Source organism: Chionomys nivalis, chromosome 5 (genome assembly GCF_950005125.1).
Source record: "Chionomys nivalis chromosome 5, mChiNiv1.1, whole genome shotgun sequence".
In the NCBI taxonomy this organism is placed as follows: Eukaryota; Metazoa; Chordata; class Mammalia; order Rodentia; family Cricetidae; genus Chionomys; species Chionomys nivalis.
Window position 1 is genome coordinate 33,780,921 of NC_080090.1, and position 27,925 is coordinate 33,808,845.

Genomic DNA, 27,925 nt, shown 5'->3' on the forward strand with positions numbered 1-27,925 from the left:
ATGCGAGACCATAGTCCCCAGGTGTCCCGTTCGGTGCACCTGCTGCTACTGCTGCTGCTGCTATTGTCTGTGCCACTTGTCTCAGTCCAGAGTTCCCGGCATCCTCACTCTGGCCAAAATCCCTATCATGAGTATGCTGCTAGGTTCTATGGTTATGAAGACTGGAGGTCAAGGCAGGCTACGGTGGAGGCGGAAGAGGTTCTGCAGTATTGTGACGGTGACTTTGATGTTTATTTCGTCTTTGACAAGTGAGTAGCCCTTGCCACCCTGGCCCTAGATAACCCCCATGTGTTTCTATGCCCTGGTGGAACAAGGCCTACAGCATGGTACCTTCTGCCAGGAGAGAATCAGGAAAAGTCTGTGAGTGACTAGCCAGGCAGGGATGGTGCACGCCTTTAAACCCAGAACTCAGGAGGCAGAGGCAGGTAGAGTTCTGTGAGTTTGAGGCCAACCTGTCTACAGAGTGAGTTCCAGGGCAGCCAGGGCTACACAGAGAAATCCTCTCTTTAAAAACCAAAGAGGGGAAAAAAGACCAGAAAATTGGATCTCTCTGATTTCCTTTATTCCTAGACAGGGGAAACCTCAGGAGGTCCTTTGGTAGATTTTGTCTGGTATTTTTTTTTTATTTATCATCTTTCATTGGTGATGGAGGTGGGTATAAACAAAACAAAATACTAAAAAAAAAAAGCCGAGTCAATGAGTCGCCATGATTCTCCCACTCCAGACAGATACAGGTTAAAATCTTTCCTGGTAAGCCAGCTCATGGTACTACACAAAATATTAAAAATGGGTTAAATCAATATATAAGAGCTAGCCAATAAGAGGCTAAAACTAATGGGCCAGACAATAATTAAAAAATACAGTTTCCGTGTAATTATTTCGGGACATAAGCTAACCATGCGGGCGGCTGGGTGCCGGGGACGCAGCCCAGCCGCTCCTATTACAACACATTGGTTTCTTCATTGAATTTGAAGAAAACAAGTGTGCGCCTGCTTTCTAGTTCAAGTAGCTTTTGAGGACGGGGGGGGGGGGGCACCTGGACAAAGACTCTGAGATTCAAACTTCTGACGATTGCAGTAGGGTCACAGTATAAGGAGACGGGATTAGGGGGCAAGATAAGAGGGAAGACAGATATAACGGGTGTCGCTAAGAAAAAGGAGGGGGGCTCCAATATGTGTTTTCTGAGGAGCACTTTGTCTGCCTGGATGGCTGAAGGGTGGATCTGGGGGTGCAGAGCAGTGGGCTTCAGAAGCCCACGCAGTGCCTGGGAGATGTCAGATTGCAAGCTCTGTGCTGGCCATACATAATGAAGGGGGCAGGGAGATAGAAGCCAGGATGTCACTCATAAGCCTGAAGTGGACAGAGAAGAGAAGCTGGCGCACAGGAGCGAGGTCGTGCTGATGGCCGCCTGCTCTGAGAGCTAGGCTCAGCACAATGCAGCCCTGATTCACTGGAGAGAAGAAATGCTCCCCGTGGCTGTGCTGGTTGGCTTTTGTCAACTTGTCACGAAATAGTCATTTGAGAAAAGGGAGACTTTGATTGAGAAGGTGCCTCCATCAGATGGCCGGTGGACCTGTCTTGATTAATGATTGACGTGGGAGCGCCCAGCCCACATGCCCCTTCTAGACGGGTGTTCCTAGATTGTATAAGAAAGAAGACTGAGCCAGCCACGGGAACAAGTCAGCAGGTGGTGCTCCCCATGGCCTCTAACTCAGTTCCTGCCTTGAGGTTCCTCCTTGAGTTCCTCTCCTGACTTTCTTTCATGATGAAATAAACCAAGATGAAATAAACCCTTTCTTCTCCCAAGTTGGGCACAGCAAGAGAAAGCCAACTAAGGCTCCATGGCTGGTACCTGCCATCTCAGCTCCACTTCTCCCTGCTTCCTTTGGGTACGGTGACTATGGGAGCTGCCGGATAAAGCACATCTGAGTCATTGAGCTCTAGAGGCAGAGGCTCCAGTTTTCTTCCTTCTCTGCAGCACATCACCAGGGAGTCTAAGTGAGAAAAGGGTGACTTTGCTTTAGACTGTCCTACAAAGGGAAAGAAAAGGCTGGGGTGGGATGGTGGGCCCAAGGCACGAGGCTTTCTAGGTCTGTGTTTCCTATCTTCTACTGTCTGTCTTTGTAGTGAATATGGACACCCCTAATCCTAATCCCTGCATAGCCCGTAATTCTTACCACCCAGGTTTCTCTATGTCAAGGCTTTGCCTCGGTGACAGCGATGCACAAGGGACAAGATGCTGGCCTGGCTCTGTGAGGATTGAAAGCCTTTTGCTCTTAGAACTCAGTAATGTGGAGGCAGTGTTTCTGAGTCACTCCGTGATTCTCTGCTTAATGCCTCCTCCTCTGGCCTGGCTTTCTTCTCTCTGCTGTTTCCCTCCGCAGTCAGCAACCTGTGGGCAAGTTTCTACCAGTAAAGGGGCCTCAGCATCTGAGTGTCAGCCTTTGTTGGCTTCGGGACAGATGGTTGAACAGCAGCTTGAGAAAAAACCACTGCTTCTTATGGAAAAAGAAGAAGAACCTTCCTTTTGGCCCTCTCATGGCACCTGTCAGCTCCCCGCAGGTGTCTTTTACCAGTGAAGCCCCCTTTATACTTTCCTTGGACACTTCACAGATGACTGAAGGAGATACAGCAGCTGCTTGTATTTCCTCTGATAGCATAGCACTTATTTTCCTTTCATTTTCTAGCTCTCTGTGTTGTAAAATCCCTATGCTAACTGCACATCTATCCCCACACCACCACTTATCCAAATTCTTAAAATTATTTTTTTTATTTTTGAGAATTCTAAGCTTGGTGTTGTGGCTTAAAAGAAAAAGAAAAGTCTCATATATGCTTAATCCATGCCCAGTGTCTCAGATCATTTCCTGTTGCCTGTTGGTCAAGATCTAGCTCAAACTTCACTCTCAGGTCCTTCTCCAGCAGCATATTTGACTGTGTGCCCATGTCTCACCATGATGGTAATGGACTTAACCTCTGAAACTATAAGCCACCCCCAATTAAATGCTTTCCTTTATAAGAGTTGCCATGGTCATGGTGCCTCTTCAGTACAATAGACAGAATTTGGTACCAGGGATTGGGGTATTGCTGTGATAGGTCTGACCATGGTTTTATTTGAAGGAATATAGAACATGAGACTGTGGATTATAAAGGTAGTTGGATACTTTAAGTGTTGCTTAATGGGGCATGCTAATAGGAACATGGAAGATAGTGGTGTTGAGTATGATTTGATGAACTGTGACTAGGATAGCTGCTGAGGTCAGGCACATGTCAGGAGTATCCTGAATGGAAGTCTAGAGAGGCCATTTCATGAAACCTGAATTGCCTTGGAGACCCCAAGATGTTGGAGATGTCAGAACTGTGGGATTTTTCCCAAGGAGAGTTGCTACCAGGGAATGGAACCAGCCCAAGATAAAGAAGTGTGTTGCAGTCAACAAAGCTGAAAGGAGTTGGAGATCTGAAACGCATTTTTGACATCAGATATGGAGATGTAGAGTTTGGAGTTTGCCCAGCTGTTTTTCAGTCTTGCTTTAGGCCAGTACTTCCTCACTATGCTCCATTCCCTATGTTTTGGAATGATAATGTATATCCTGTGCCATTATATGTTAAATGTCTGTGATCTGCTTTTTGTTTTTTAATTTTGGTTTTACAGGAAATTACAGTTAAGAGATTGCATGAATCTCAGAAAAGACTTTGAACTTTAGACTTTTAAATAAATTTGAGATTGTTATAGACTATGGGGACTTCTGAAGTTGGATTGAATGCATTTTTGCATTATAACATTGCTACAAGTCTTTGGGAGCCAGGGAGTAGAATTTGACGTTTTGAAAGAAAATAGCCCCCAAATGGAGTGGCACTATTAGGATACGTGACCTTGTTGGAGTAGGTGTGGCCTTGTTGGGGGAAGTGTGTCACTGTCAGAGGGGTGGTGGACTTTGAGGTCTAAGCTCAAGCTATACACAGTGTCACAGCAGATCACACAGAGATCTCCCAATACCTTCTCCAGCAGCATGCCTGCCTACATGCCACCATGTTTTCCACCATGATGATAATGATGCATGTGTGCCTAGTACAATGTGTACCATGAGTAATGATGCTGCTGGTATAGGATCTTCTAGCACCAAGTTTGAGACACAGCCTGGCAGAGACAATGGAGAGGACGAGGTTGCTTATGGGGTGTAGCAATCACGTATATGAGCAACACCTTCTGAAAGGGCACATTTGTGATCACCAGGAAGAGATATAAAGCATAGTGCTAGATGCCTCTGATTCAGATAGCATCAAAGGTCTAAATCTAACACAGTACCAGAAAAGAGACTAGGTCAGGCCCAGTGTCAGTTCACCTCAAACTATCTCCAGGACCAAGATATGTAAATCATATCTAGAGCCTCATACTACTGCCCATATTTGGAATGGTCTTCCAAAGAACATGGCCCTAAAATTTCTACTAAATAGAAGGCCATGAGGAGGGCTAGCAGACAGAACTGGAGAGACCTGTGCTCATGGGACCTGTTGGATGTAGTCAGAGGCTGTTTGTTTTCCAGCCACCCAGACCCAAAATAATCACACAGAAACTGTATTAATTAAAGCACTGTTTGGCCTATTCACTTAGCTGTCGTATTAACTTAACTTTTATAACCTAAGTTAACCCATTTCTTTTAATCTGTGTATCATCACATGATTGTGGCCTACTGGTAAGATTCTGTCTGGTGTCTGTCTCCTTTGGTGACTACATGGCATCTCCTTGACTCCACCCACTTTTCCCCTCTATCACTGCTTGGAATTCCCACCTTGCTCTATTCTGTCCTGCTATAGGCCAAAGCAGCTTCATTCATTAACCAACGGTAACAAAACATATTCATAACGTACAGAGGGGAAATCCGCATCATCTCCCCATATCTATATAAATAAAAAGGAAGGTTTCAACTTTAGCATAGAAAAATTACATATAACAAAATAGGTATTAAGCAATAATTACAGTTAGAGCATTTATATCTGTTTTATCTTTTATCATAACTAAGAAAAACTGTAATTATAACTATCTATTCTTCAACTCCACCAAAGAATCCAGAAAGATATAAAATTACCTAAGTAAACAGGAAGTACATGTAAGCATCTTCCAAAACTCTAGAATTGACAGAGACATCTCACTGCCTAGACAGTCACCCAAAGTTCTTCTGTAACATTGGGGCACCCATCTTCAGCCTAAAGGCCCATAGTATCTGGCAGACTTTTCCATGAAGCAGGGAATTTCAAAGACAGTTCTGCCTATATTGGCAGTTTATCAGTCACTTTCTTCTGTGTCCTGCAGAATGTCTGGCAGACTCTTTCATGAAGCCAGAACCCTGAAGGACACCTTCTTTAGGCAACTTTAGCAGCCATTTTTCTGTGGGTCCTTCATGTCCAATTTATGTAACATACCATCAAGCAGTCCAGGCAGAAACAGTTTCTCTTGGCTAGCAAACTCCGTAAGGAGCCTCTTCACTGCCCATCGTCCTCTTGAACTAGATTGGTGCCGGCAGGAGCAGATGTGCCTCATTGTTGAGAAAAGCTCTAAGTTCTTAAACATTTTAAATGCCATATTCTGTTAGTTTTTTAAAGGTTTGACATATATCTGCACCTCTAGAAAACCTAACTAACATGACTACAAGCTTGACTATTATAGATTACTATCTATTAACCTATATTTATTAATTTACATTACATTTTTAAATTAGCTGCATAAACACAATACCTTAATCAAGAGCAGAAATATACATATAACAAAATTGACATTAAATTTGTATCAATAAACCAAGATTCATAACAATGAATTTGCATATCATATCTCCCCTTAAATGTAAACAAACATTTATAAACAATATTTGTAAATTTGGACATAGTTCTTCCCAAACTGCTTCCTAGTTCTGGTTGGGTAAAGTATTTTGGGGAATTATGGAGATCTTCTGGAGGGATCTTGGTTCAACAAGCCACATTAGCTGGAAGGAATCCATAGGTTCTTATCCTCTGTGGAAACAAAAGCAAAATCTCTTTTCCAAAGCAACATATCCTTACACCCAAATTTCGAAATCAAGATACCTTTAAAATATATATGTTGGTTTAGCTTAGCAGCCCATACAATGAAATGTCTCTCTGTACTTAGCTCAAGCTCATTTAGTCAAAAAATTCAAAGAAAACACAATCATATACAAAATCCGGGCTCTCTGTGTACATTCCATCTTTATGTATTTTTTACTCTGTTACTTTTTAAAAAAATATTTATTTATTTATTTATTATGTATACAATATTCTTTCTACGTGTATGCCTGCAGGCCAGAAGAGGGCACCAGACCTCATTACAGATGGTTGTGAGCCACCATGTAGTTGTCGGGGAATTGAACTCAGGACCTTTGGAAGAGCAGGCAATGCTCTTAACTGCTGAACCATCTCTCCAGCCCCCTCTGTTACTTTTTTTTACAAGTTTAATATTTATTTTATTATTCTTACTTCTTTAATTTATAACTGTCTGTACTCTTTTATAACTGTCTATACTCTTTCCCCCTTCTCTTTCCCCCTTCTCTCTCAAGTCTACATACATTTATCCAACACTGTGACCCATTTAGAAGTCTTTTTCATCTGAATTTGTTTTTATTGTGTGTGTATCTGTAATTATTTTCTGACCAAGAGTGGGCTCTTTTTCTTTTAAATGTTAAGCACTCATAGCTAGAACCAACTCCAGAGCCCTGCTTGCTTGCCTTGCCCAGTTCACCATGGGTGGAGGCATATTCGCTGCCTCTGAGAGCCATGCGTACTGACCCAGCTCCAGAGTTGTAGCAGATCTATGTTACCATTAAGCACTTTGTAACATGCTGTTCATAGACCCCATTTAAGTGCTCAGCCTTCTGAAAGAGCCAGAGCTATTCTCACAACTAGCACAAACCAGGAAGCCTCTCCTAAAGAAGCTGCACAGCTTTCACTGCCAATGCTGAGTCAGAAAGACATCTCTTAAAGGAGTTGCGGTGCCCTGCTCACGGTCAGCAAACAGAGCCCATCTGGAAAAAAAAATGCAGCTACCAAGAAGCTGTGATGAACTCTGTTTTTTTATTAATTTATTATGTATACAATAATATATATATTGAAGGCCAGAAGAAGGCACCAGACCTCATTACAGATGGTTATGAGCCACCACGTGGTTGCTGGGGATTGAACTCAGGACCTTTGGAAGAACAGGCAATGCTCTTAACCTCTGAGTCACCTCTCCAGTCCTGAACTCTATTTTTATTGTGTGTCTAGAATTTATTTTTAAGCTCTCTCGGGTTTTGTGTGAATGTATTTAGCCCTACATTGGGCGCCAGTTTGTAGGTGGAAGCTGTTTGTTCATTTCCTGGCTGCCTAGACCCAAATAATCATATAGAAACTCTATTAATTAAAACACTGATTTGCCTATTTGCTTGGGATTCTTATTAACAAGCCTTTACATCTTAAATTAACTCATATCTATTAATCTGTGTATTGTCATGTGACTGTGACCTACTGGTAAGGTTCTGTCTGGCATCTTTCTCCTTAGGTGACTACATGGCATCTCCTCAACTCTACCTACTTTTCCCCTCTATCTCTGCTTGGAATTGCTGCTTTGCTCTATTCTGCCCTGCTGTAGGCCAAAGCAGTTTTATTCATTAACCAATGGTAACAAAACATATTCACAGCATACAGAGGGGAGTCCCACATCAGCTGAGAACTATGATATCAGGGTAGCAGTGACCAGGCCTGTACCCACCCTCAAGTGAAGGTGCCTGAATGAAGCAGCCTTCCCAATCAGAATGTCCAAGTTCGGCAGGCTCCTAGGAAACTGGGATACTAAGTAACTTCAGCATGTGCAGAACCTTTCTGTGTGTGTGTTTGTGTGTGTGTGTGTGTGTGTGAGAGAGAGAGAGAGAGACAGAGACAGAGAGACAGAGAGAAAGAGGGGAGAGAGAGAATGTGTTGATGATGTGTTGATGAGAAGGAGGAGTAAGAAAGACCATGGGAGAGGGGAGGGAAGTTGATAGTGGGCAATATGAGAAAAGTAGAATGATGTGTGATCCACTTGGCTCTCCCATCATCCACTTCACTCTTATGATTCAAGTCTCACCTCCTTGCAGGTCCAGTGCCGTGGCAGACTGGGCTGGCATATTCACAGCCTGGGAAGATATGGTGGAGAAATACGTGAAGTATGTCTGTGCCCTAAAGATTCCTGTCAGGAGGGGTCCATTGGCAGGCAGATTAGGTTGGGGGGGCGGGATGGGAATCCCTTGTGGAGTGAGCACAGATCAAAGATAGCATGCTAGGCAGGCCAGGAAACAGAGCAGATTGGTCCCATGGATCTCTTCAGAATTAGATAATCCTGCCTCAGAAATGGGGAACAAGAATGAGAAAGGGTGATTGAATAAGTGAAGGACATGATGGTCCAAGTGCCAGGTGGGTGGGAGGGACCCATGGGGAAATATTGTTGTCGACTTGCCTGTTCAGCATGTATGTTTTATATTAGCTCCCACCACCTAGAACTGCCTGGGAAGAGAGTCTCTTTTTTTTTTTTGCAATCTTTTCTCATTTTACATAGCTATCCCATTTCCTACTCCTTCTCCTCCCACTCCCCCTACATTCCCCCATCCATTCCTTAGAGAGGGTAAGCCTTACCATGGGAAGTCAACAAAATCTGACTCATCACTTTGAGGCAAGACCAAGGTCCTCCCTCCTATATCTAGGCAGAACAAGATATTCCTCCAAAAAGAATGGGTTCCAAAAAGCCAGTTCAAGCACTAGGGATAAAACCTGGTCCCACTACCAGTGGTCCCAAAGACTGCCCAAGCCTCACAATTGTCCCCTATATTCAGTGGGCCTAGTTTTGTCCTATGCAGGTTCCCCAGCTTTCAGTCCAGAGTCGGTGAGATCTCACTAGATCAGGTCAGCTGTTTCTGTGGGTATCACCATCATGATCTTGACCCTTTTGCTCTTCTTCCTCTCTTGAACTGGTCTCTGGAAGCTTGGCCCAGTGCTTCACTGTGGATCTCTGTATCTGCTTCCATCAGCTGCTGAATGAAGGTTCTATGATGGCAATTAAGGTAGTCATCAATCTGATTACAGGGGAAGAACAGCATAGGTGTCCTCTCCACTGTTGGTTATAGTCTTAGCTGGGGTCATCCTCATGGATTCCTGGGAATATCCCTAGTGCCACACTTCTTGTTAGCCCTTTAATGGCTTCTTCTATCAAAATACCTCTTTACTTTCTCTCCTCTGTCATTCCCCCTTCTTGAGCATACTCTCTCATGTTTGAGTAATTATCAGATTGACCTGTGGGTATGTACATCTTTGGGGGCTTGCCTTGATCATTAATTGAAGGTATGCAAGGACCCAGCTCATAGTGTCCTGCACTACATAGACAGGTGAAGCAAGGCAATCATGGGTGTATTTGTTCCTCTCTGCTCTTGACTGTGGATGTAATTTGAGCAGCTGTCTCAAGATCTCATTGCTGTGATTTCTCTGAAATTATCACCTATAACCTAGAAGTGTAAGCTAACAATCCCCTTTTCCTCCCCCTGAGCTGCCTTTGCTCAGGGTTTTCTGTCACAGAAAGTTGGAATCTATTTAAGTATGTGTCTATGTGTACGTGTGTGTGTGTGTGTGTGTGTGTGTGTGTTGGGTTTAGAGCACAGGAAGGGAGCATGGGGTCATCTTAGCAATCTTTCTTCCCAAGAGCCCTACATCTCCATAGGCTTCAGAATCCTTCACTGAATTTGTCTGGACTCCCCACCTATGAAATGTCCCCCATGCAGAAGAGATGGGGTGAGAGCAGAGATTTGGCTTATTCCGCCCCCGTTGCTTCCTATCAGGCTGCTGACTTGTTATATCAGCTTCTCCCAACTGTGTTTTGTCCTCAGCCCCAATCTGCGGATGTCCTTCATTCTCTTTGATGACAAAGTCACAGTCAAAATGCCACTCACTGCAGACAGGTAGGTACCGTCTGACTGCAAACCTTGCCTTGTGGGTTGGACAAGACACCTCCAGCCTCCAGAAGACCTCCGTGTGGCTTCCATTGTTCCTAGTGTGGCTGGCCAGCACCAAACTGACTTCCAGCCCCAGATCACCAGTCCCCTTAAATCCTTGCTTCACTAGAACCCACAGCCCCTGCAATTCCAGAAATTCTCCACTCTTTCCCTCCATCACACTCCAGAATCTTCCCTTGGCCCTGATTGTGAAAACTCATAGGATCTGGGGAGCCAGCAGGGCAGGTATGTGTATCCCCTCAAAGTTTTGCCTATGTATGTTCTATTCTGAGTTGCTTTACATCTACCTGGACCAGTAGGGTGAGCAGGAAGATATAGAGACTGCATCTAGTACCCCCTTTGACTATAGGCAGAGAAACCTCAGCATAAGACTATGAATGCCCAGAGCTAGGTACTAAGAGGAAGTGTGAGGGACAGGGAGGCAGCCACTGGGTGAGGGTGGCCCTTTTGTGTCCACAGTCCCAGATGCTAAAAATTGGAGATCTCTGTCTGTCTGAAATGGAAAATTTTGGATGCCCTGTCTGGGATTCCTACAGAACAAGGGGGGCAGAGAAGGAGGCATGGATATGTGGACCTGGAGGTATACTGAATTGTGGGACCCTCTGTCCAGGGCCCTTGGAGAAAGCTAGAAATATGGAGGGCAGTGGGACAAGCCCCAGACTTATAGAGATAGCACCCCAGCAGGAGTAGGGAGGGGATCTCTTCGGGGCCTGGTGGTTTGGGTCTGGTGTTGGGGATAAGCCACGACAAAAATACCTCTCGCCAGGGTAAAGGTGTGGGGATTTAGAAAAGTAGCAAAAAATGTGAAGACGCAAATGAAAATAATAAAATAGAGAAATATATAGGATAGTATTGGGAGGGAATTCCAGTGAGTACTAAAATTCACCCACGTTTAATTTCCAACTGCTTAAAATACCCCTGACTCCAAAAGGTAGGAGTAAGACAAAAGATTGCATTAACATGATACAAGGAAATGAACAACCGGTAAGCTCCAGTCCTAGTTAAACATTCCTTGCTAGAACAAAACAAGTCACGCTTACACCCCAGACCAAAACAGTCTGTAGGCAAACCACTCCCTGGGTGGAATCCCATGTTATCTCTATTAAGAGAACTGGAACTTAGTTGGGTCCTTAGACTCTTGTTTGAGGTTGGAACACATCTACTTCTCTATTCCTGGAGCACGAGGTCTGGCCATTAGCCTCACCTGTTGACAACAACCTTGAGAGAGCAGAACTCTCTGGTCAACAACCAGGTGGGACCTTTGTTTTGAGGTAGACGCACAATGACCTTGAAGGAACGAGAGGAAAGTCCCAACTCTCTGACCTTTGCTCCCTGTGGAAACAGGCTCACCAGCCTCCTGACTGAGTGGGAGGGAGCAGGGAGGGCAAGGAGAGTAGTAGGAACCCAGAGAGCCAGCACGGACTGGGCTGGGCAGAGTAAAAGGCTAACCTGAGCAGAAAGGAAGCAGCTGACCTAGGCAGAGGGAGGATGGCTGGACTGGATCAGGGAATAGAGCGAGGCTGGACAGGAGAAAAAAAGCTGGACTGGACAGAAGGGAAAGGCTGGAGTAGGGTGGGCAAGGCCTGGTTAGGCCCGCACTGAGGATTGTGGGCATGTTGTTCTCAGCTTCTAGGCAGGGCTTAGCTGGGTCAGGCATGGGACCCTTGAAGCTTAGTCCACAGCAGGGTCTCACTGTCCCAGAAGCAAGTCACTCGGGGTTTATTCTCGGTCACTTGCTGAGCCTGCTCAGCCTTGTCACAATGGATTATCCTAAATCCCACGTGCATCTCCTTCCTGCCCTAGAACAGTCACAGAGTCAGTGCTGACTCCAGTGTGTTCTGTCCACTTTAATAGCACCCGACAGACCGTGTTCCTTTCCAGCCTTAGGAGCACAAGCCTCATGGACAGTCCTTGGGTCTCACTCCCAACGTCGGGTCTTCTGGACATGGAGTCTGCAGCAGGGCCCAAGTTTAAACAGACTGACCACTGCCTTAAGTAGAACAGAAGGAAGCGTGGCAGGCCAGGGCTCTGTGACCACGGGATAGGAGCCAGGCAGTGGTTCAACCTCACCGCAGGAGAGTGGCATGGACCTCCTCAACACCATCCACAGAAGGAAAGGAGAGCATCTATGGCATTAGGTTCTCCATTAGAAGTGTAGTGCCCCGTGACTCAGTCACACGTCCCTAAGATGCCATCCTATGCCTCAAGGGTGATACAAGTAGGGCCTTTATCAAGGTACCCAAAGTCTGAATGACCTCAGAGAAAACCAAACCTTTCTTTGGGACCCACTGGGCAACACTGTCACCTTCTGAGCTTCCTCAATGCTAAGGGGCCAGAGAAAGACTCAGGAAAGAAAGACAGAAAGACAGGGTGATGGGACCTGGTGCTCGCCCCAAGCTTGCAGTCTGTACAATGAATGAATCTGTGCAACAGCTTGGAGCAAACTTGGCACTGCCCGCATGCCTCACCTAACCCTTGTTCCACTTCAGAAAAGAAATCCGCAATGAGCTCACCAGCGCAGAGACGATTCTGATACACGGATTAACATATCTTGACGAAGCACTGGAAAAGGTTCGGAGGCCTAGAACCACATGTGGGCGCTGGCACCGCATAGACTACCACCGGGGCCATCTCACCCCATTGTCACTGAGTTTTCTTCATTTTTTGATAGGTGAATGAACAGATCCAAATGGCCAACGCAGGAGGTGAGCTGCTTGCGCACCTTCAGTGGGGCAGGACCCACAGAGCTGGGCTTCCTACAGGGTCTTGGGGCAGATCCTGAGCCTCTTCAAGTCGGACTCTGGAAGCCGGTGTGCTGCCCCCCCCCCCCCCCCCCCCCCGTATAGCACAGCACCCGACTCACGAAGCTCCTAAGAGGACCGGGTTGGCTTTGTTCCCACTAGGGTCCTTGGTATACATACAGATGAGAATACAAAGAAGAAAACACAGGGTCTAAGCAGACTGAAGACCCTGTGCTTGGAAGCCAGGGCTTAATTACCCCCCTAGGCTATTAGGCTACTTTCACCTCCTCCTTTGTTTGACTTGCCTCCTGGGCCCAAGTATCAGCCAGCACAACTTTCACGCAAAGCTAGGACCCCTGTTCCTCCCGAGGGGAGGTCTGTGGCATTTGCCTGGAATAGGTTGAACCATGTAGAAAAAAAAAATGTTAAGGGAATTGAGATTCTTTTGTCCAAAACACACCAATTTGTGATGCTGACTCACTGTGCCCACCATTACCAGAAGGGCAGCCCTGGGAATGCGCCTAGCGTTGGCACAAACCTCTCTGACATAAGGGCTGCCCTTTCCTCCTGCCATCCAGGGTAGGCTGGACTTATGGTATGTGACTGGAAGTCCTGGTCACTGGATAGCCAGGCCCTAACTCTCCAGGAGTTGTATTTAGTGGGTGATGTCCCAGGAGGCCGAGTAGTGGGGACCACCAGGCCTGCCTGTTGTAAACAGTACAGGGCTGCAGCCCCATCCAACCTGCCACTCTTCGCTTCTTTGTCAGCCACTACGAGATCTAGTCTGATTATCATTGTGGTTTGGGGGAAAATGTCGCCACGAGTATTGAAGGCATCTAAGAAGGAGGTGAGTCTGACCCATCCTCCCAAGCAGTTTGTGCATTTTGCCTGTTTAATCAATACTTCCTTTCTCTTAGGCTGATAGAGCTCGGAGCATGGGGGCTTATGTTTACTGTGTCGGTATGGACTTCTATGACAGAAATAAGGTATCTTGGCCCAAGTAAGCAGGTGCTCTCTTGAGCCTACTGGGGGAAGGTCTCAAAGGCAGCTACCCTACCTCCCAGAGGATGGTGTGTGCCTGTCCCAGGAGACACAAACAACAGGTCCCACTGCAGAAATACCTAATGGTTGAATAAGTTGTCCTCAGTCACTGGCACCTCGTAGTCATCATCACTTGAGGGCAAGAGGTTGTGTCTCACATCTAGAGATCCCCTTTGTCCCATGTCTCCTGGCTTGGGTCTCAAGATGCCTCCTCTCTCTTGTAGCTGAATGGAATTGCAGACAGCGAAGACAAGGTGTTCATTGTGGAAGGTCCAGCTATGATGTTTCATGAGTTAGTAGACTCGGTGAGTAGGGTAGAAAGAAGCAGCGTGGGTCACAGCATCTCACTGGGCCCCAGGGTTCTCATTGCCTAGCCATTCTTCTCTTTCTCCATCAGATTGGAACACTGACCTGCCTTGAACTCAGAAGTATTGAGCCTTCCTCTCTGTGCATAGAAGGTGAGATCTGAGGAGTAGCTGCTTGAGTACAGGTCATTTGTGTGTATGCAAATGGGTACTTGGGATGCATGGAATGAGCATGGCATGTTTGTACAAGCTCTGTGTGATATATGTGCCAGTGCAGATATGGGTGGATGTGGTGTAAGTAGTCTACATGGCATATGATGTGGGTGGCAGAGTGTGTTCATATTGTGTGTATTTGTTTTTTAATACCCCTACTTGTAGTATGAAAATATGTGTATATAGTATATATGATATGCATTTTTTGTACAACTTGTCTATGTGGCATGTGTCTGTGTAGCACATTTGGCGTTTGAGATATATGCATGTGTACATGTCTCCATTATGTATGTGTTGTGTTTGTGAGGTGTGAGCTGTGTTATTCTAGATGCATAAGCTCTGTGATACCTAATATCACATGTGGCTTATGGGGGTTTCGTGTGATTTGTGTATGGTATGTGTGGTGAATGTATATGGTGAGTGTGTAGGGTATGGGGTGTGTGTTATTGTGTTTGATGTGTATCTTTAAGAGGTGTGATATGTGATATAGTGTCGAAGCAAGTAAACATGGGACATTCAGTGTTGTGTGTCTTATGGACTTATGTGAACTGGAATATGTAATGGGTTTTGTGGTTTAGAGGGGACACGTAGATGTGTTATCCCCATGACTAGTTATAATGCAATGGACCTTTGTCAAGGGGTATGTGACAGTGGTGGCAATGTGGGCATGTATGCAACTGCCATCTTTTAGTCTCAAAACAAAACTTTTACTTGTAAAGCAGGAAAAGCACACAGAGAAAGCCATCACACGCTAAGCACCCTTATTCACAGCCTTACTGTTAGAATTGGTCTTGGATAGTGTACTATTGAAGTTTTTAAGATTTACATAGATATAATAGGATGTCTTGGGACTCAAGTTCCACCATACACCGCGTGCAAACAGCCTGAAGGTGACATCAGACATCATTTCTGGAGCAACTGCATTTCACCTATGACTCACGCAGGATTAAAATGTGAATTTTAAGAGTGTTTCCACTTGTGGAGTCCTGTTGAACCTCAAAAAGTTCTCGATTTCGGAGCATTTCAGATTCCACCTGTTCAGACAAAGGATGTCCAAACTGCATGCCAAGAACCATTTGGTTCCTCCACATTCATAAAACAGGAACAGCAGCGATGTGATCATGTCAATGGGTGAAAATGAAGAATCAGGCCCAGTGAGCATCCACTGTGCTACAGGGAACAGGGGGAAGCCTACGTACTTGACAGAAATATCCACATAGGCAGCCACACTCACAGACCTGACAAGGGTACCCTCTCTAAAGCCTCGAATTCTCACTTCAGTGTGCCAAGAACATGCTGGTGTGGTCTTAGGGAATGGCTGTCTCTCTTTGTTCAGGAGTTTTGTGTACAGCAGGCTTGATCCTCATGTGGATGGCATTTGAACCCTGATAAAAAGGAAGAGAGGAAACCTCAAATCTCCTGTAGGGACAGTCAGCTATGCAACTGCTTCCAGCCCAGATGCTGGGTCCTGGCTTTTGTCTTCTGTGAGGGCCCTGGTTCCGGATTTGAGAAGACAGGGCTATATTCACATCTAAGCTCTGCTCCCCGTGGTACCCAGCCTGGGGTGGGGATTCACATGTGGGGAAGGCTGCAGTGTTTCCTTCAATGGATGGGAAAACCGTCCCAGGACAGTTGGGAAGTAAGAAACAGTAGATGTAGCATTTAGAGGCTGTAAGTGCTATGACATTTTTATCTTTTATTCTTGTAGGCAGAGGCTGCTCATTTGTTTCCCGGCTGCCCAGACCCAAAATAATCACACTGAACTATATTCATTGCGACACTGCTTGGCTAAAGACTCTAGCATATTTCTAGCTAGCTCTTATATCTTAAATTAACTCATTTTTATTGTTTGATATTTTACCACGAGGCTCATGGTTTACCGGTAAGGTGGCTCACATCTTTCTCCTTCAGTGGCTACATTGGCATCTCTCTGACTCCGCCTACTCTCTCCCTCCCTCTCTCTCTCTCTCTATATATATATATATATAGAGAGAGAGAGAGAGCCAGAACCTGTTTTGGTGACTGAGAAGTGAAGGGACAGTAGACCCTTCTCCAGGCTCTCTCCTGCCTCTTGGTAAAGGAGTCCATCCTTGCAGCCTGCCCAAGTGCTGCATGTCTCCCTGGCTGTCCCTAGACTGTACATACCTAGGACTTGGTTCCTGGATAGCTATGACAAACTCCAGGTGAAAATATAAGTTGTCATTCTCCTCACTGCAGCTGAGTCACAGTGACAAGAGGCTCCAGGCACCAGCTTAGCCACTGACCTGGTAAACTATTGTTGGTCCTGTGCAAAGCTGGTATATACAGGGTGCCTGTCACTTTGGGGAACTCCAAAGGTCCTTACCCCAAATGGAGCAGAATGGGTTGTAAGCAAAATGCTCTTCTCCATCTCACTGTTCCCCTGGACCAGTTTCTCTCTGCCAGCCTGTTCCTGAATAGCCACTCGGAGGCTTAATATCAGTTACAATCATTTGGCCAATGGCTAGGCTATTTCTGGTTAGCTCTCTCTATAAACTGACCCATTTTTATTAGTTTATATTTTACCATGAGGCTCGTGGCTTGTTACCTCACAACTTGCTTCTTGTGCAGCTATATGGTTTCTCCTCAACTCTGCCTATTATCTCTCTCTTTGTTTGAACTTCTTGTCTAGCTTTACTCTGCTAAGCTATTGGCTGAAACAGCTTTATTATTCAACCAATAAAAGCAACACACATACAGAAGGACACCCACATCAATGGGTTATTTCCTTGAGCTTTTTCTGAGTCAATCTGTGTGCCATAGAGATTGAAGCAGGGTCCATTGCAGGGGACATCTGAAACATACAGAGGTCAGGAATGGGCCAGAACCATCCCCATGGTATTTGCTCAGATAAATGACATTGAGAGAAGCCTGCCTTCCTCCTGTGGGAATAGCTAGCAAGATTTCCTCTTTGTGTCCCCTGTTTATTGAACTCAAAGCCAGGGAGCAACCCCACTGCTGTCAGAAGGAAATTGCTAATGAGCTGTAGTCTTCAGCTGGTAAGGCAGAAGGAGAAGGTGAGGAAGGGATATGTTGGCCTCTGGCTTTGCAGCTGAAACAAAATGTCTTCTGTGAAAGACACCCTTGGGTGGGTCAGGGGCCTCCCTTGTCCCCTCTTGTTCTAGCCTTATTTCTAGGGTCTCCAACCTGAAGCCAGGGGGGTTTAGAACTGGCCCCTGTACACTTGGTGGGTTTTGCAGACTATTAAATCTGGAATGGTGGAGAGAGGTAACCAGCATGTGGGAGGCTCCACTCAGCTATATTGGCATGGCCCCACGGTGACATAGGATTTGGCCTGCGGATCCCACAAATGTGGATACAGACATAGCTGCTGCTTCTCATGGGGCCCTGGAAATCCTGTCTGGGGTCATCATAAATAAGGCAATTGGGGCCATACCACCTCTTCCTCACGTTGTCCTTGCAGAAGATGACCCGCTCATCTTAAAAGGATACGGCTTTCATAATGCAAAGGAACTCAGCGAAGTTATCTGCAGATTCAAGTTCAGTGACTCCAAGGTCATCGGTAAGTAAGCCCTCTCAGTGACTCAGACTCGCGCATCTTCCACACAAATCTGTCCTCTCAACCAGGCAAGCGTCCGACCCTTGCTGGCCCATGCCCAGAGGATACTGTGAGGCAGTATGAAGAGCGTCCACATGGCATAAGCAGTCACCTCTCTTTATAGGAACATAAGAAAGTGATAAATCCCCTGCCTCTGTGGGCATCTGGTGTAGGCTTCATTCCTCAGGGAGGCTGGGCTGATACTGACGGGTCCTTGTCACAGAATCTGCCCAGCTCCTTCTCAGTTTACCCCCTCCCGAGTCCACAGCTAATGCTATCTCTCCACTTCTATTTTGCTATTTTGCAGAATGTATCATTTTTATTAGAGAAATCATAATGAGGAAAGTTAAAAGAATGTTAAGCCCTTGTAACGTTGAATACAACAGCTGCGAGACTCAGAGCCTAGAAGTTGTACACAGGGGTCCCACTTCTAAGTCGCTTTGTATGGCCATGCTTTTACAACATAAGATGAAATTTTCTTTGACAGCAGAGTTGGTTCTCATCAGCCTGCACCTTACAGTGTCTCCGTCCACCCTGATCCAGAGTGGCTGCCTCCATGGACCCGGTGTATCTGCTTCCCTCCATCTCCCTGACCAAGTAGACTGCTGGCTGCAGTCAGTGCCCTCTGTGGGGACTTCCTTCCCACCCAGAATCCCAACTCTTCCATCTATGGAAGCAAACCCTTTCCCAGACCAGGTTACCTACCTGGACTTAGGGCCAGAAAACTGGTCCAGGTAACAAACTATTTCATACATAGCATGAAAGATAGAAAATAAAGGGACCATATAAGATGAGATTTTAATTTTGTATTTAATGTTACAAGGGCTTAGTACTCTTTTAACATTGCTCATTATGATTTCTCTAATAAAAATGATACATACTGCAAAATAGCAAAATAGAAGTGGAGAGCATTAGAACATTAACACTTATTAATGGTAAGAGTTAATAATCAAACCTCAAATACGCAATAAGAAGTTTAATTCTACTAAAATGTGGTTTACAACAGATAACTCAAGTGGGATGGAGAAACTGTTGTTATGACCGATATGTTCCTAGCAGTGCCCCAAATGTAAAGGACACCACTCAGACACTGAGAGGTCAGGGACATGACTAGTGGTCTTTGTTAGATTACTGGTCTGTATGTAGGTGTCACGATTGAAGTGTCCAGGTGGCCACGATGATAACTCTCTCACAGAGCATCCTAAATAGCTAAAGAGTCTATTTGTGCGAATATTAAGAGTGACCTATAAACTTAGTTCTGACACCAGGAAAATGTCCTGAATGCCCCCTGGAGGATGGGCATGACCATTACTAGAGATGGCAGAGCAGCCTCCCTACCCTTTGTCCTGGTCCCGGGGCTGAGGTCAGCAAGGAAATTTCCTGTCTCTCTTACTGGTGGCCAGACGTCCGCAGGTACAGGGCTGTGGCTTTAATTTTGGGGAAGGAGAGACTCAACGGGTTTCAGGAAATGGAAGCCGTAACAGGGAAGTGGTTGTCCTCCGTTGAGCACAAATAGCAGGACCAACAGGGCTCTCTGAGGCCAGGCAGTCCAGTTCACCCTGGAGAAAACAAGCACCTAGGAAGGTGGGGATGGACAGGCAAGAAAAGTGGAATCCTCGCCAGTATAAATCCAGCTAGATGCCTCCTCTGGATCAAGCTTAGGTGAGATGAAACCATCACAATCATGGTACCCTTCTCAGGTCCCCACAGAAATAATCCCACAAAACCTCCCTCTTGGCTTCCCTAACTTGGTAGATAGTATCCATGCAATCACACTGGCTGTAAATCCCAAAGTCACCCTTGACTCCTCTTAATCCAACCCCCACACCCACCAGCAAGTTCTGGGTCCTCTATGCCCAGTGTCTGTATAGCCCCAAAAGAATCAGTAACCTTGAAAGGAAACCCAGACCTCCCCCACAGTTCTGCCTACATATCCTTGTCTTCTCACCAGCTCAGATCAGTTTCTTCCCTGGTTCCTTCTCACTGGTTGATCTCAGCTTTAAACATCAGCTCAAAAAGGATGGCCATGGTCCACAGTATGCAAAACTCCCAAGAACTATATGTGGGTTTGAAGCACCAACCATGTGTTTACAGTCATTACTGGAGTGCTAAGATGTCAGCTCTGCCTGCCATACATAGCTTGGGGTGACATGGTAGGTGATAAACATGACTATTGACATTCTTCTCATGTCTCTTTCTTTAGATAAAAATCCTACTGATAAGAACTTCACTGTCATTATTTGTCCTAGACCAGAAATAGAGCAACCTGGACAGTAAGTGCCCATAATTCTTGGCCCTATACATCTAGAGAGAATGTCATCATAATAGTGCACAGAATTTGGTTTCCCTTCTACTGGAGAACATCCTAATGCTCTATCTCCTGACCTTGTTGGTGATCCCCATGATAAACAGGGATTGCCCAGTGTCCAGGCCCTGTGCAGAGCTGGGGATAAGGGATGATAAGCCCAAGCCCCAATACCTGGTATTTCAGGCAATCGTATAAAGCTAAGACAACAAACTCTGTAAGCCCACAGAACAGCTAGGATGGCAGCAAATGAGGGCCTCTCATGTTCTGAGCCATGCACGTGGCCATAATTGCACATGATGACTCTTTGAGCTTTGGGCAATAATCTCTCATGGTTCACCAGCCCACTCTGAGAGGCCCAAGTCCTGGAAGTCCAGAGTTGTTGCCATGAAGAAAGCCCCTGACCCCTAGGCTGCTTCCTGAGGTCTGCCTTTCTGTGCATTAGAACCCTCTCAGTTGAAGTTAGCCTGAACAACGGAAGAGATTTCCTTACCCACACCATCCCTGTGAAGACTTCCGACTGTGTGAGTATCCCAAGTGGGTTTAATGGCAGAGGCCCTGTGAGAAGGCAGACTCTCCTGGTATGTCAAAGATGGGGAGGGCGCTAGGTAAGACCCAGCGGCAGCTCATGATATACAAGCACTTAGGGTGGCCCATTCTAGTTTCTAGAAAGATAGAGGTGCTACCCACCCCTAGCAGCAGTCATCACCATCACTGCCGCCCTCCTCCACGTGACCCATGTTTCAGCAAAGATGTTCCTAAGTCCCAGGGATCTCACATCAGTGCTCTCTTTGTTCCTTGCTCTAAGCAAGAATGTGACCCTTCGGGGAAGGGTCAGATAGGCTGAGCTCATTGTGAGTGACAACCTATAGAGCAGCCAGGATGGTGTCTGAGCTCTAAGCTTGCAAGTGCCTGTGAGGGAAGGGACTCCTTCCTTTGTAGAGATGGCAAGCTAGGGCCCAGGAGGAGGAGGGGCAAGTTCCCCATTGTAGAGGTGGAAGGAAAGATAGAGTCCTATATCTGTGGGGTGGGGGTTAGGCAAGCAGCAACCTGGCCCCTTTTCTCAGCGAGCTGGTCACCCCTAGTCCAGCATATTGCCATCTGAGACTACAGTGAGAGGTGAAACCCAAAGGGTGCAGAGGAGCTGGGTCTATCCTCACCTGGGTTCAGAGCAGAGCCTTGGAACAAGGCCAGAGCTAGGCAAGAGACCTATCCTCCAGCCCTACTATGGTACCTTGAGACCAGGTAACCTGGGAGAATGGAAAGGATGCACTGGGCATCCAGGAAGGTTGCCCTGTAGTGTCCTACAACAAAGCTAGGCTGTCTGCTAAATATGGTGATCTTCCTTTCCCACAGAGACCTCCACCACTGACCACTACTGTCATCCCTGAGACCACCACCCTACCAACAACAACTCCCATAACTTCACCGACAACCTCTACCCCAGAAACTACTATCCCAACGACTACTCCTGTCCCCACTACTTCACCTCCTCCTCCACTACCTCCACAACTACCACCACCTCCTCTACCTCCTCCTCCTCCACCCCCTCCACCTCTGCCTCTGCCTCCCCCTCCGACTCTGCCTCCACCACTGGCCATTGTGCCCCCAGCAGCTGAGCCAAGCAAGCAAGTTTTGCTCAGCACCATGGTGCTGGCGCTGCTGCTGATCCCTGTGTTGCTGTGGTGGATCTGGTGGCTGTGCTGCCGACAGGTGAGCAGCCCCTGCCCACACATGGATATGGGACAACACCATGACATCTACAGCCTGCTGAGGTGCTGAGGCAGGTGCTGAGCGCTCTTGGGGGGCTCCCTTGGGGTCAGGTGGAGTACTCCAGCATCACCATTTTCAACCCCTTACACCAGATGAGGGTCACCTGCAGGGCTGAGGGGCAACAGAACTGTTATCCAGCCTCCCGTACTGCAACAAAATGCATGAAATCATCAAGTTTCAAAGAGAAAAGTTTTCTTTTGGCTCACAGATCTGAAGGTTTTAGTTCATAAGGTCCCATTCCTTCAAGCCTGTGGCAAAGGGGCATATTGTGATGAGATCGTGGGGCAAGGAAGTCCACACCTCATCTACAGTTCTGAAAGAGAAAGAACCACTCTAGGACACATGGGCAATGATTAACTTCCTCCCACGGATCCCCCGATGTCCACCCTAGGCTGTAGCACCATAGGCTGGGATCAAGACTTCAGCCATGGGGCATCTGGGGAACTGTAATCCAAACCATAGTGCCATCAAGCCTTCATTTCACTCCTGTTTCCTCCTCTAGCCCCCCAAGGCACGGCCCTCTCCTGTACCACAGCCAAAGGTAAGTCATTCTTTGTATCCTGTGACCAGCAAACGAGGCATTGTGCAGCCTGTACCTGGGGCCTCCCACTCCTCAGCAAAGACAAGCAAAGGCTCTGCAAAGCTGTGGGACTCTCAGTATCACCAGATCACAAACAGACCTTGGTCAAACGATCAGTATGAACAACTGCCTCAGTGGCTTTCAGGAGACTCCCATGGACTCTGTTTGATGCTGAGGTTGCAACATCCCAAGAACAGGCTTCTCTGTCAAGCCCTGGTTTCCATTCCCATGCTGGAGGTCTTCTTGCTCCATTAGATCTGTCTTCATCCCTGTCTCCTGGAAGGATAGAGGGGCTGGCTGGGGTCAGCCTAGGGACCTGAGGGATAAGGGTGGTGAAAGAGTCCCAGCTAGCCCTGAGCTGTGAGGGATGTCACCAGGGAAGCACAGGAACAAGGTAGATGAGCATCTGTGGTTCACATCAGGTGAGGATCAGAAGTTGTAGTGAGAGACTGGGGCTGGTGGACCTGGGTTTGGGCTGAGATAGGAACAGGCTCCCTGTCTTGATGGGACTTTGTTGGCCTGGGTGAGGATGCCCGTGCAAAGGCCAAGCCATATGGGACATTTGCCTGCTAGTGCTGGCCTAATGCAATGTCTAGACCAGGCTTCTGCCAGCGAGGGTGACCCTAGGAGAACCAAGGACAGATTGTCAATTTGTGAAACCCCATATATGAAAACCGCAGGGAGCATGGGTTCACCTTCAGTTACTTTGGAGGACCTCCCCAAGATAATAAAGTGTATCCTGTTGTTCACCCCAAAACAATAGCTGAGGGGACCCACAATGTCAGGCGCTGCACAGGGCACACAATGCCCCTTTCCAGAAGCTGCAGACAAAGCTCAAACTTGTTTCCCACCCTTTGACCAGCCCAGAGAGAAGAAAGAGGCCCCTCCTCCAGTGTCTCCTCCAGCACCTGCGCCACCAGCGAATGTGCCCCCCACTGTGATCATCTGTTGCTGCACCTGCTGCAACGTGTGTGTGAGCAGAGGCATAGAGGTAAGAGGACCCCGCGAAGGCCGTGACTCCAGGCTGGGTTCAGGGTCACAGGCACACCTAGACCTGAGAGCAGAGCCTGGGAGTGGGAGGGAATGCGGCTGAGTGGGACAGACCCAAACTGATTGATTCAAGATCACATCCAGTGCCTGTTCCTCCACAGTTGGAAGGACGGCACAAAGGTTTCCCCCACCCCACCTGAACTCTCTAAATGCTGAAGTCTCCCTTTGGCACAGTCTAGGTGTAAGGACAGTAGCCACTGCATGCTCTAACTGGCCAGTCCCTAGTCCTCAGAGTCATTGTTCCCACCCCAGCAGTGTCTCTGGTGTCACCCTTAGGAATGTGGGAAGTCAAGGCACACTGAGTGACAAAGATGCTCATGAAGTCAGAGACAGTAAAAACAGCAAGGATTAGCCCTGCATAAAACCTCTGCCTACCAGAAAGTTGCTGAAAGCCAGTGGCCCTGGACTCTGGGTCCCTTCATGCACATGGAGAAAAGGAGCTGGCCCGGTGTTTTTGTTTCCTGTTGACACAGAGACCCTACAAAGGCATTACAAAGGCCTTGTAGGGAGTCAAGCCCTGGGAAGCAGCCAGGCAGTCTGAGAAGGTCTAGGTTCATCATGGGGAGGGAGAAACCAGCAGAGAAGCAGCCCCGGGCCCTGGGCAGAGAGGACTCATGAGGCCAGCATTGAGGAAGAAAGAACCCCGGCTCCCATCGGACTTGGTTTTCTTCTCTACTTTTCTCTCTGTAAGGGACCTACCACTTCATTTTGAGAACCTTGGGTTCTCTATAGTCATTCAGGCCAGCTGAGAGTCAGTCTTGCCCCTCCCATGCCTGTGGGTGGCCAGAGAGAAGTCAATCCACACCTTCCAGAAAGGGAGGATGCCTCTGACAGTTACATGACCTAGCCTGAAGGTCCTGCCCCCACCCATCAGGGCCTTTAGCATCTGAGACGCAGAGCCTAGGTTACAGGGTCCCTCACCATTACAGCCAGGGATCTTCCGGCCTCTCTTTCCTTCCTCTTCTCTCTGCCCTGGCCCAGGATACCTGCTTCTGAACAGGACATGGGCCTTTAACTTGCCTCTCAAGTGTGGCCCCAGGTACAGGCGCTTCCATTTCCAGTGCCCCTCTCCAGGTCTGTGCCCACATCAAGGCTCCCCTAAAGGCCCACAAGCACACAATCCCTCAAGCCTCTACACATCTCCAAAGCCAGCTACTGGCTTTTCTTCCCACATAAACACTGCTTTGTCCCAGATTCTGAAACTGTGTCCCACAGCGAGCATCCCAGGCATTCAAGCTTGTATACTCCCCAAGGAGCATGCTGGGGATTTCTTCATGGCTCCCTAGGGACAGAGTCCTGCGAAGTGATGCTCACTGGGCCTTCTGGGGCCGAGTCCATGACCACCTTCTTCCTCACGATTGCATCTGCTTTTCAGGGCAATGTGGCCGTGTGCAACTTCAATCCCCTAAGCTGCCACCAATTGCCCCTGATGTGGTCTCGGTCTAGCGACCAGGTAAGTGTGACCCAGGGCCACTCCTAAAGGGCAGAATGACCTTTGGTTTCTTTTGGGAAGAGTTGGGGTCTTGCTTTGGAGGGGTTGTTTATTTGTTTGTTTTGTTTTGCCTGTGCTGGTTTCTCTCTGGTTTGATTTGTTCCTGAGGACATGGGCATGCAGAACCATGGTCTCAATATAAGCTGAGAAAAGCCCCATCACATGGGACCTGATGCTCATGAACCTCCCAGGTGGCTTCAGGACATGGCACTTAGGCAATCCTTGGCTGATCACTGATCCAGGAGGACTGGCTGGCAGGCATGATTGACAGTACTGGATTGCCATTGCTGATAGACTTACCAGATACTAAAAGTACCCAGCTATGGCTTAACCTTGCATTCACCCCATTCCTGACCAGCATGCATGCAGCCCTCAGCCTCTGTACCTGTCCTGAGATTCTGTATGTGGGAGTCTTGAGCAGAAATTTTTCTAGAACTGAAACCTCAGCCTTCTTTGGCAGGTAGCCCCTCATTTACTTGCAAAGTGAGCCTTCCCGGGCTCCACTTGCCTGCATCTTCACAAGGAACTCCTCCCACTGCCCTGTGACCTCACACAGAAGCTCCTGGTATGTCTCCTGGTGTTTATCCCATGGAGACCCTTGGGTTGCACAGGGTCCCTCACCCTTATCCCCGGCATTGTCTTCCCACCCACCCCCAAATCCTAACTGAGACACAGAGTCCATTCCGACAGGAACAAAAGACTCAGGTTCCAAAAATTGGGGAGACAAATCCTTGGGGCCCCATACCAGGCCAGCTTCTGCCTCTAGCACCATATCTAGAATGAGAGTAGAGGCTGGAGGACAACTTCCAGGGGATAGGAGAAGTTTGTCCAGGACCCCTCTGTGCTGATGCTGGTGCTGACCCTACCTGCTGAGTAGGGACTGTACCTTCTGAGCTAGTTTCAATGACACTTTTGTGCCCTCACCTTTCTTTTCTCCCCACAGAGGCAGTGCATCAACTTTGACCTCCTGAAGGCCCTCTGCTCTCCTGTTCCCTGCACCTCTAAGGCCAGCTTACCCCCAGGTCAGGAGTGCCTGCCCCTGGCCTCCTGTTATCATCTCCCAAACACTTGTTCCCAGTCACTTCCTGCCCAGGAGTCTCCCAGAGCCCCTCTATCGCCACTCCCTCCCATGTAGCAGGCCACAGAGGCAAGACCAAGAGGTCTTTGTTGCTAAATTGGACCATGTATCTGTTCTTGGATTTTAATTTTGAAAGAGTTGGGAGCTGCTTATTAGTTGGAGTTGCTTATTAGGAAGTTTCTCATCTGGAGATAAACCTCAGAAGTGTTTCTGCTGTGCCCTGAAGGACCAAACCTCATGGTGTTAAGTGACTAGGTATGAATGAATCCCACCACTTTGTCACCAGATCTGTGATACATAGGGTTCTTATGTCAAGATCTCCATGAAGAGCAATCCCAAATTTATGCTGACTGATCCTGAGTAAGTTTAATAGCTGCCGAGGCATTCCCAGGGCTATAGGTGTGGACCACTGCACCTGTCTTTCCAGGGAGATGCTGGGGACCCCAAACTGAGGTCCCCATACTTGTGTGTCAAGTACTTCACTAACTGAACCACTTTCTAGCCCCTTGGTTAGTCTTTTGTTTTATGTCTAATGTCATATGGAACCTACCCGGACAGTGGCAAGGTCCCATGAGGCGGGGTCCAGAGAGAAGGGACACAGATATCTCTGTCGTCTATGTTTACCCTGTGCATGTCACCTAAGGTGACATGTAGATATGGCTAGAGCAGCTACCTGTAAACTTACAAAGGGTATCAGGACAATGGATCCCTAGAAACCCAGAGAATAAATATTTTTGGTACTTATGACACCCAGAAAAGTATAAATGTGCAAACAAGACTTAGTCTATTCCCTGGAAGCAGTTCACACTTCTCTGAAGTCAGCCCCGAGCTCTCTATGTGAATGTCATGTAGCCTGTCCTAGAGAAGCTAGGACCCTCCTACCGTGCGCTTTGGTCCAGCAGGCTAGCTCCCTTAAAGTGAAAGGCCAGTTTATGAATGCAGCAGGCACCTCAGTGCTCTGGCTATCATGAACTCGAGTTGCAGCCCTGACTGGAGGAGAAAAGCTTTGCTCAGGAGCCATAGGACTTTGGATACAAAGTTCTCTCCACTCTGACCATCCACAGGGAACCTCAGTAGGCTGTGATCAGTGTCAGAGAAAGCCAGGGGAAAGGGCCTGTAACAAGTCTCCCTGGTCATTCGTGATCTTTTCTAGTTCAGCCCACCCGGATCTTTTCTAGTTCAGCCCACCCTACCTTAGTGGAAAAAAAGCACCTAGCCTAGATAAAAGGAAGGTAGGGTGTCGTTACCTGACTTGCAGGGAGACTGCACTTTGCTCCATCCATCTCTTCTCAACCCCCGTGTCTTTGGGATACGCAGGATATTTTTAGGCAATTCTCGCTGCGAAGCATCACCAAAGAAGATGGAGGCAATTCTTATCCTTGGCCAGGAGGGTCGAGACCCCATGACTGAACATTACCTGAGTCACATGATGCAGCCTTAAAAGAGTCAAAATGAGCCCTGATGGGCAAGGTAATGCGTGGTCCCAACACAGACCGCAAAGCACTCTTCCTACAGAAGGCGGCATGGGTGACACACGACCACACGGAGAGTCGATTCTGCTACTTCTACACAGACCTCTCTGAGGGCAGCTTCCAGGCCAGGCAGAATAAAAACATAACTGATGGGCTGGCCTTCCAGGGCTCCTCTCATTTAATGGACAAGTGAAAAAGAGATCCAGGCTCTGATGCTTGTCCAATGACTTATGTATACAAATGATATGATGTATAGATGGAGAATCTGATTGAGGGAGA

General features: G+C 47.4%; 1 protein-coding gene across 1 annotated transcript; it reads left to right on the forward strand.

Annotated features, from left to right (window-relative positions):
• Positions 1-27,839, forward strand: LOC130874620 (anthrax toxin receptor-like). The gene is made up of 17 exons (XM_057770011.1): positions 1-248; positions 8,118-8,186; positions 9,894-9,965; positions 12,509-12,590; positions 12,691-12,724; positions 13,528-13,607; positions 13,678-13,746; positions 14,026-14,106; positions 14,199-14,259; positions 17,762-17,860; positions 20,100-20,169; positions 20,647-20,725; positions 21,558-21,914; positions 22,477-22,515; positions 24,980-25,057; positions 26,040-26,118; positions 27,667-27,839. Exons 1-17 carry the CDS (start codon positions 1-3, stop codon positions 27,837-27,839), a joined length of 1,770 nt encoding a protein of 589 aa, XP_057625994.1.
• Positions 27,840-27,925: the final 86 nt, after the last annotated feature.

Excerpts from the sequence above, each read along its gene's own strand:
- LOC130874620 (XM_057770011.1), top strand. The coding sequence starts at position 1 with ATGCGAGACCATAGTCCCCAGGTGTCCCGTTCGGTGCACCTGCTGCTA. Across the intron at positions 14,107-14,198 it reads TTCATGAGTTAGTAGACTCG|ATTGGAACACTGACCTGCCT; the intron begins GTGAGTAGGGTA and ends TTTCTCCATCAG. Across the intron at positions 17,861-20,099 it reads CAGTGACTCCAAGGTCATCG|ATAAAAATCCTACTGATAAG; the intron begins GTAAGTAAGCCC and ends CTCTTTCTTTAG.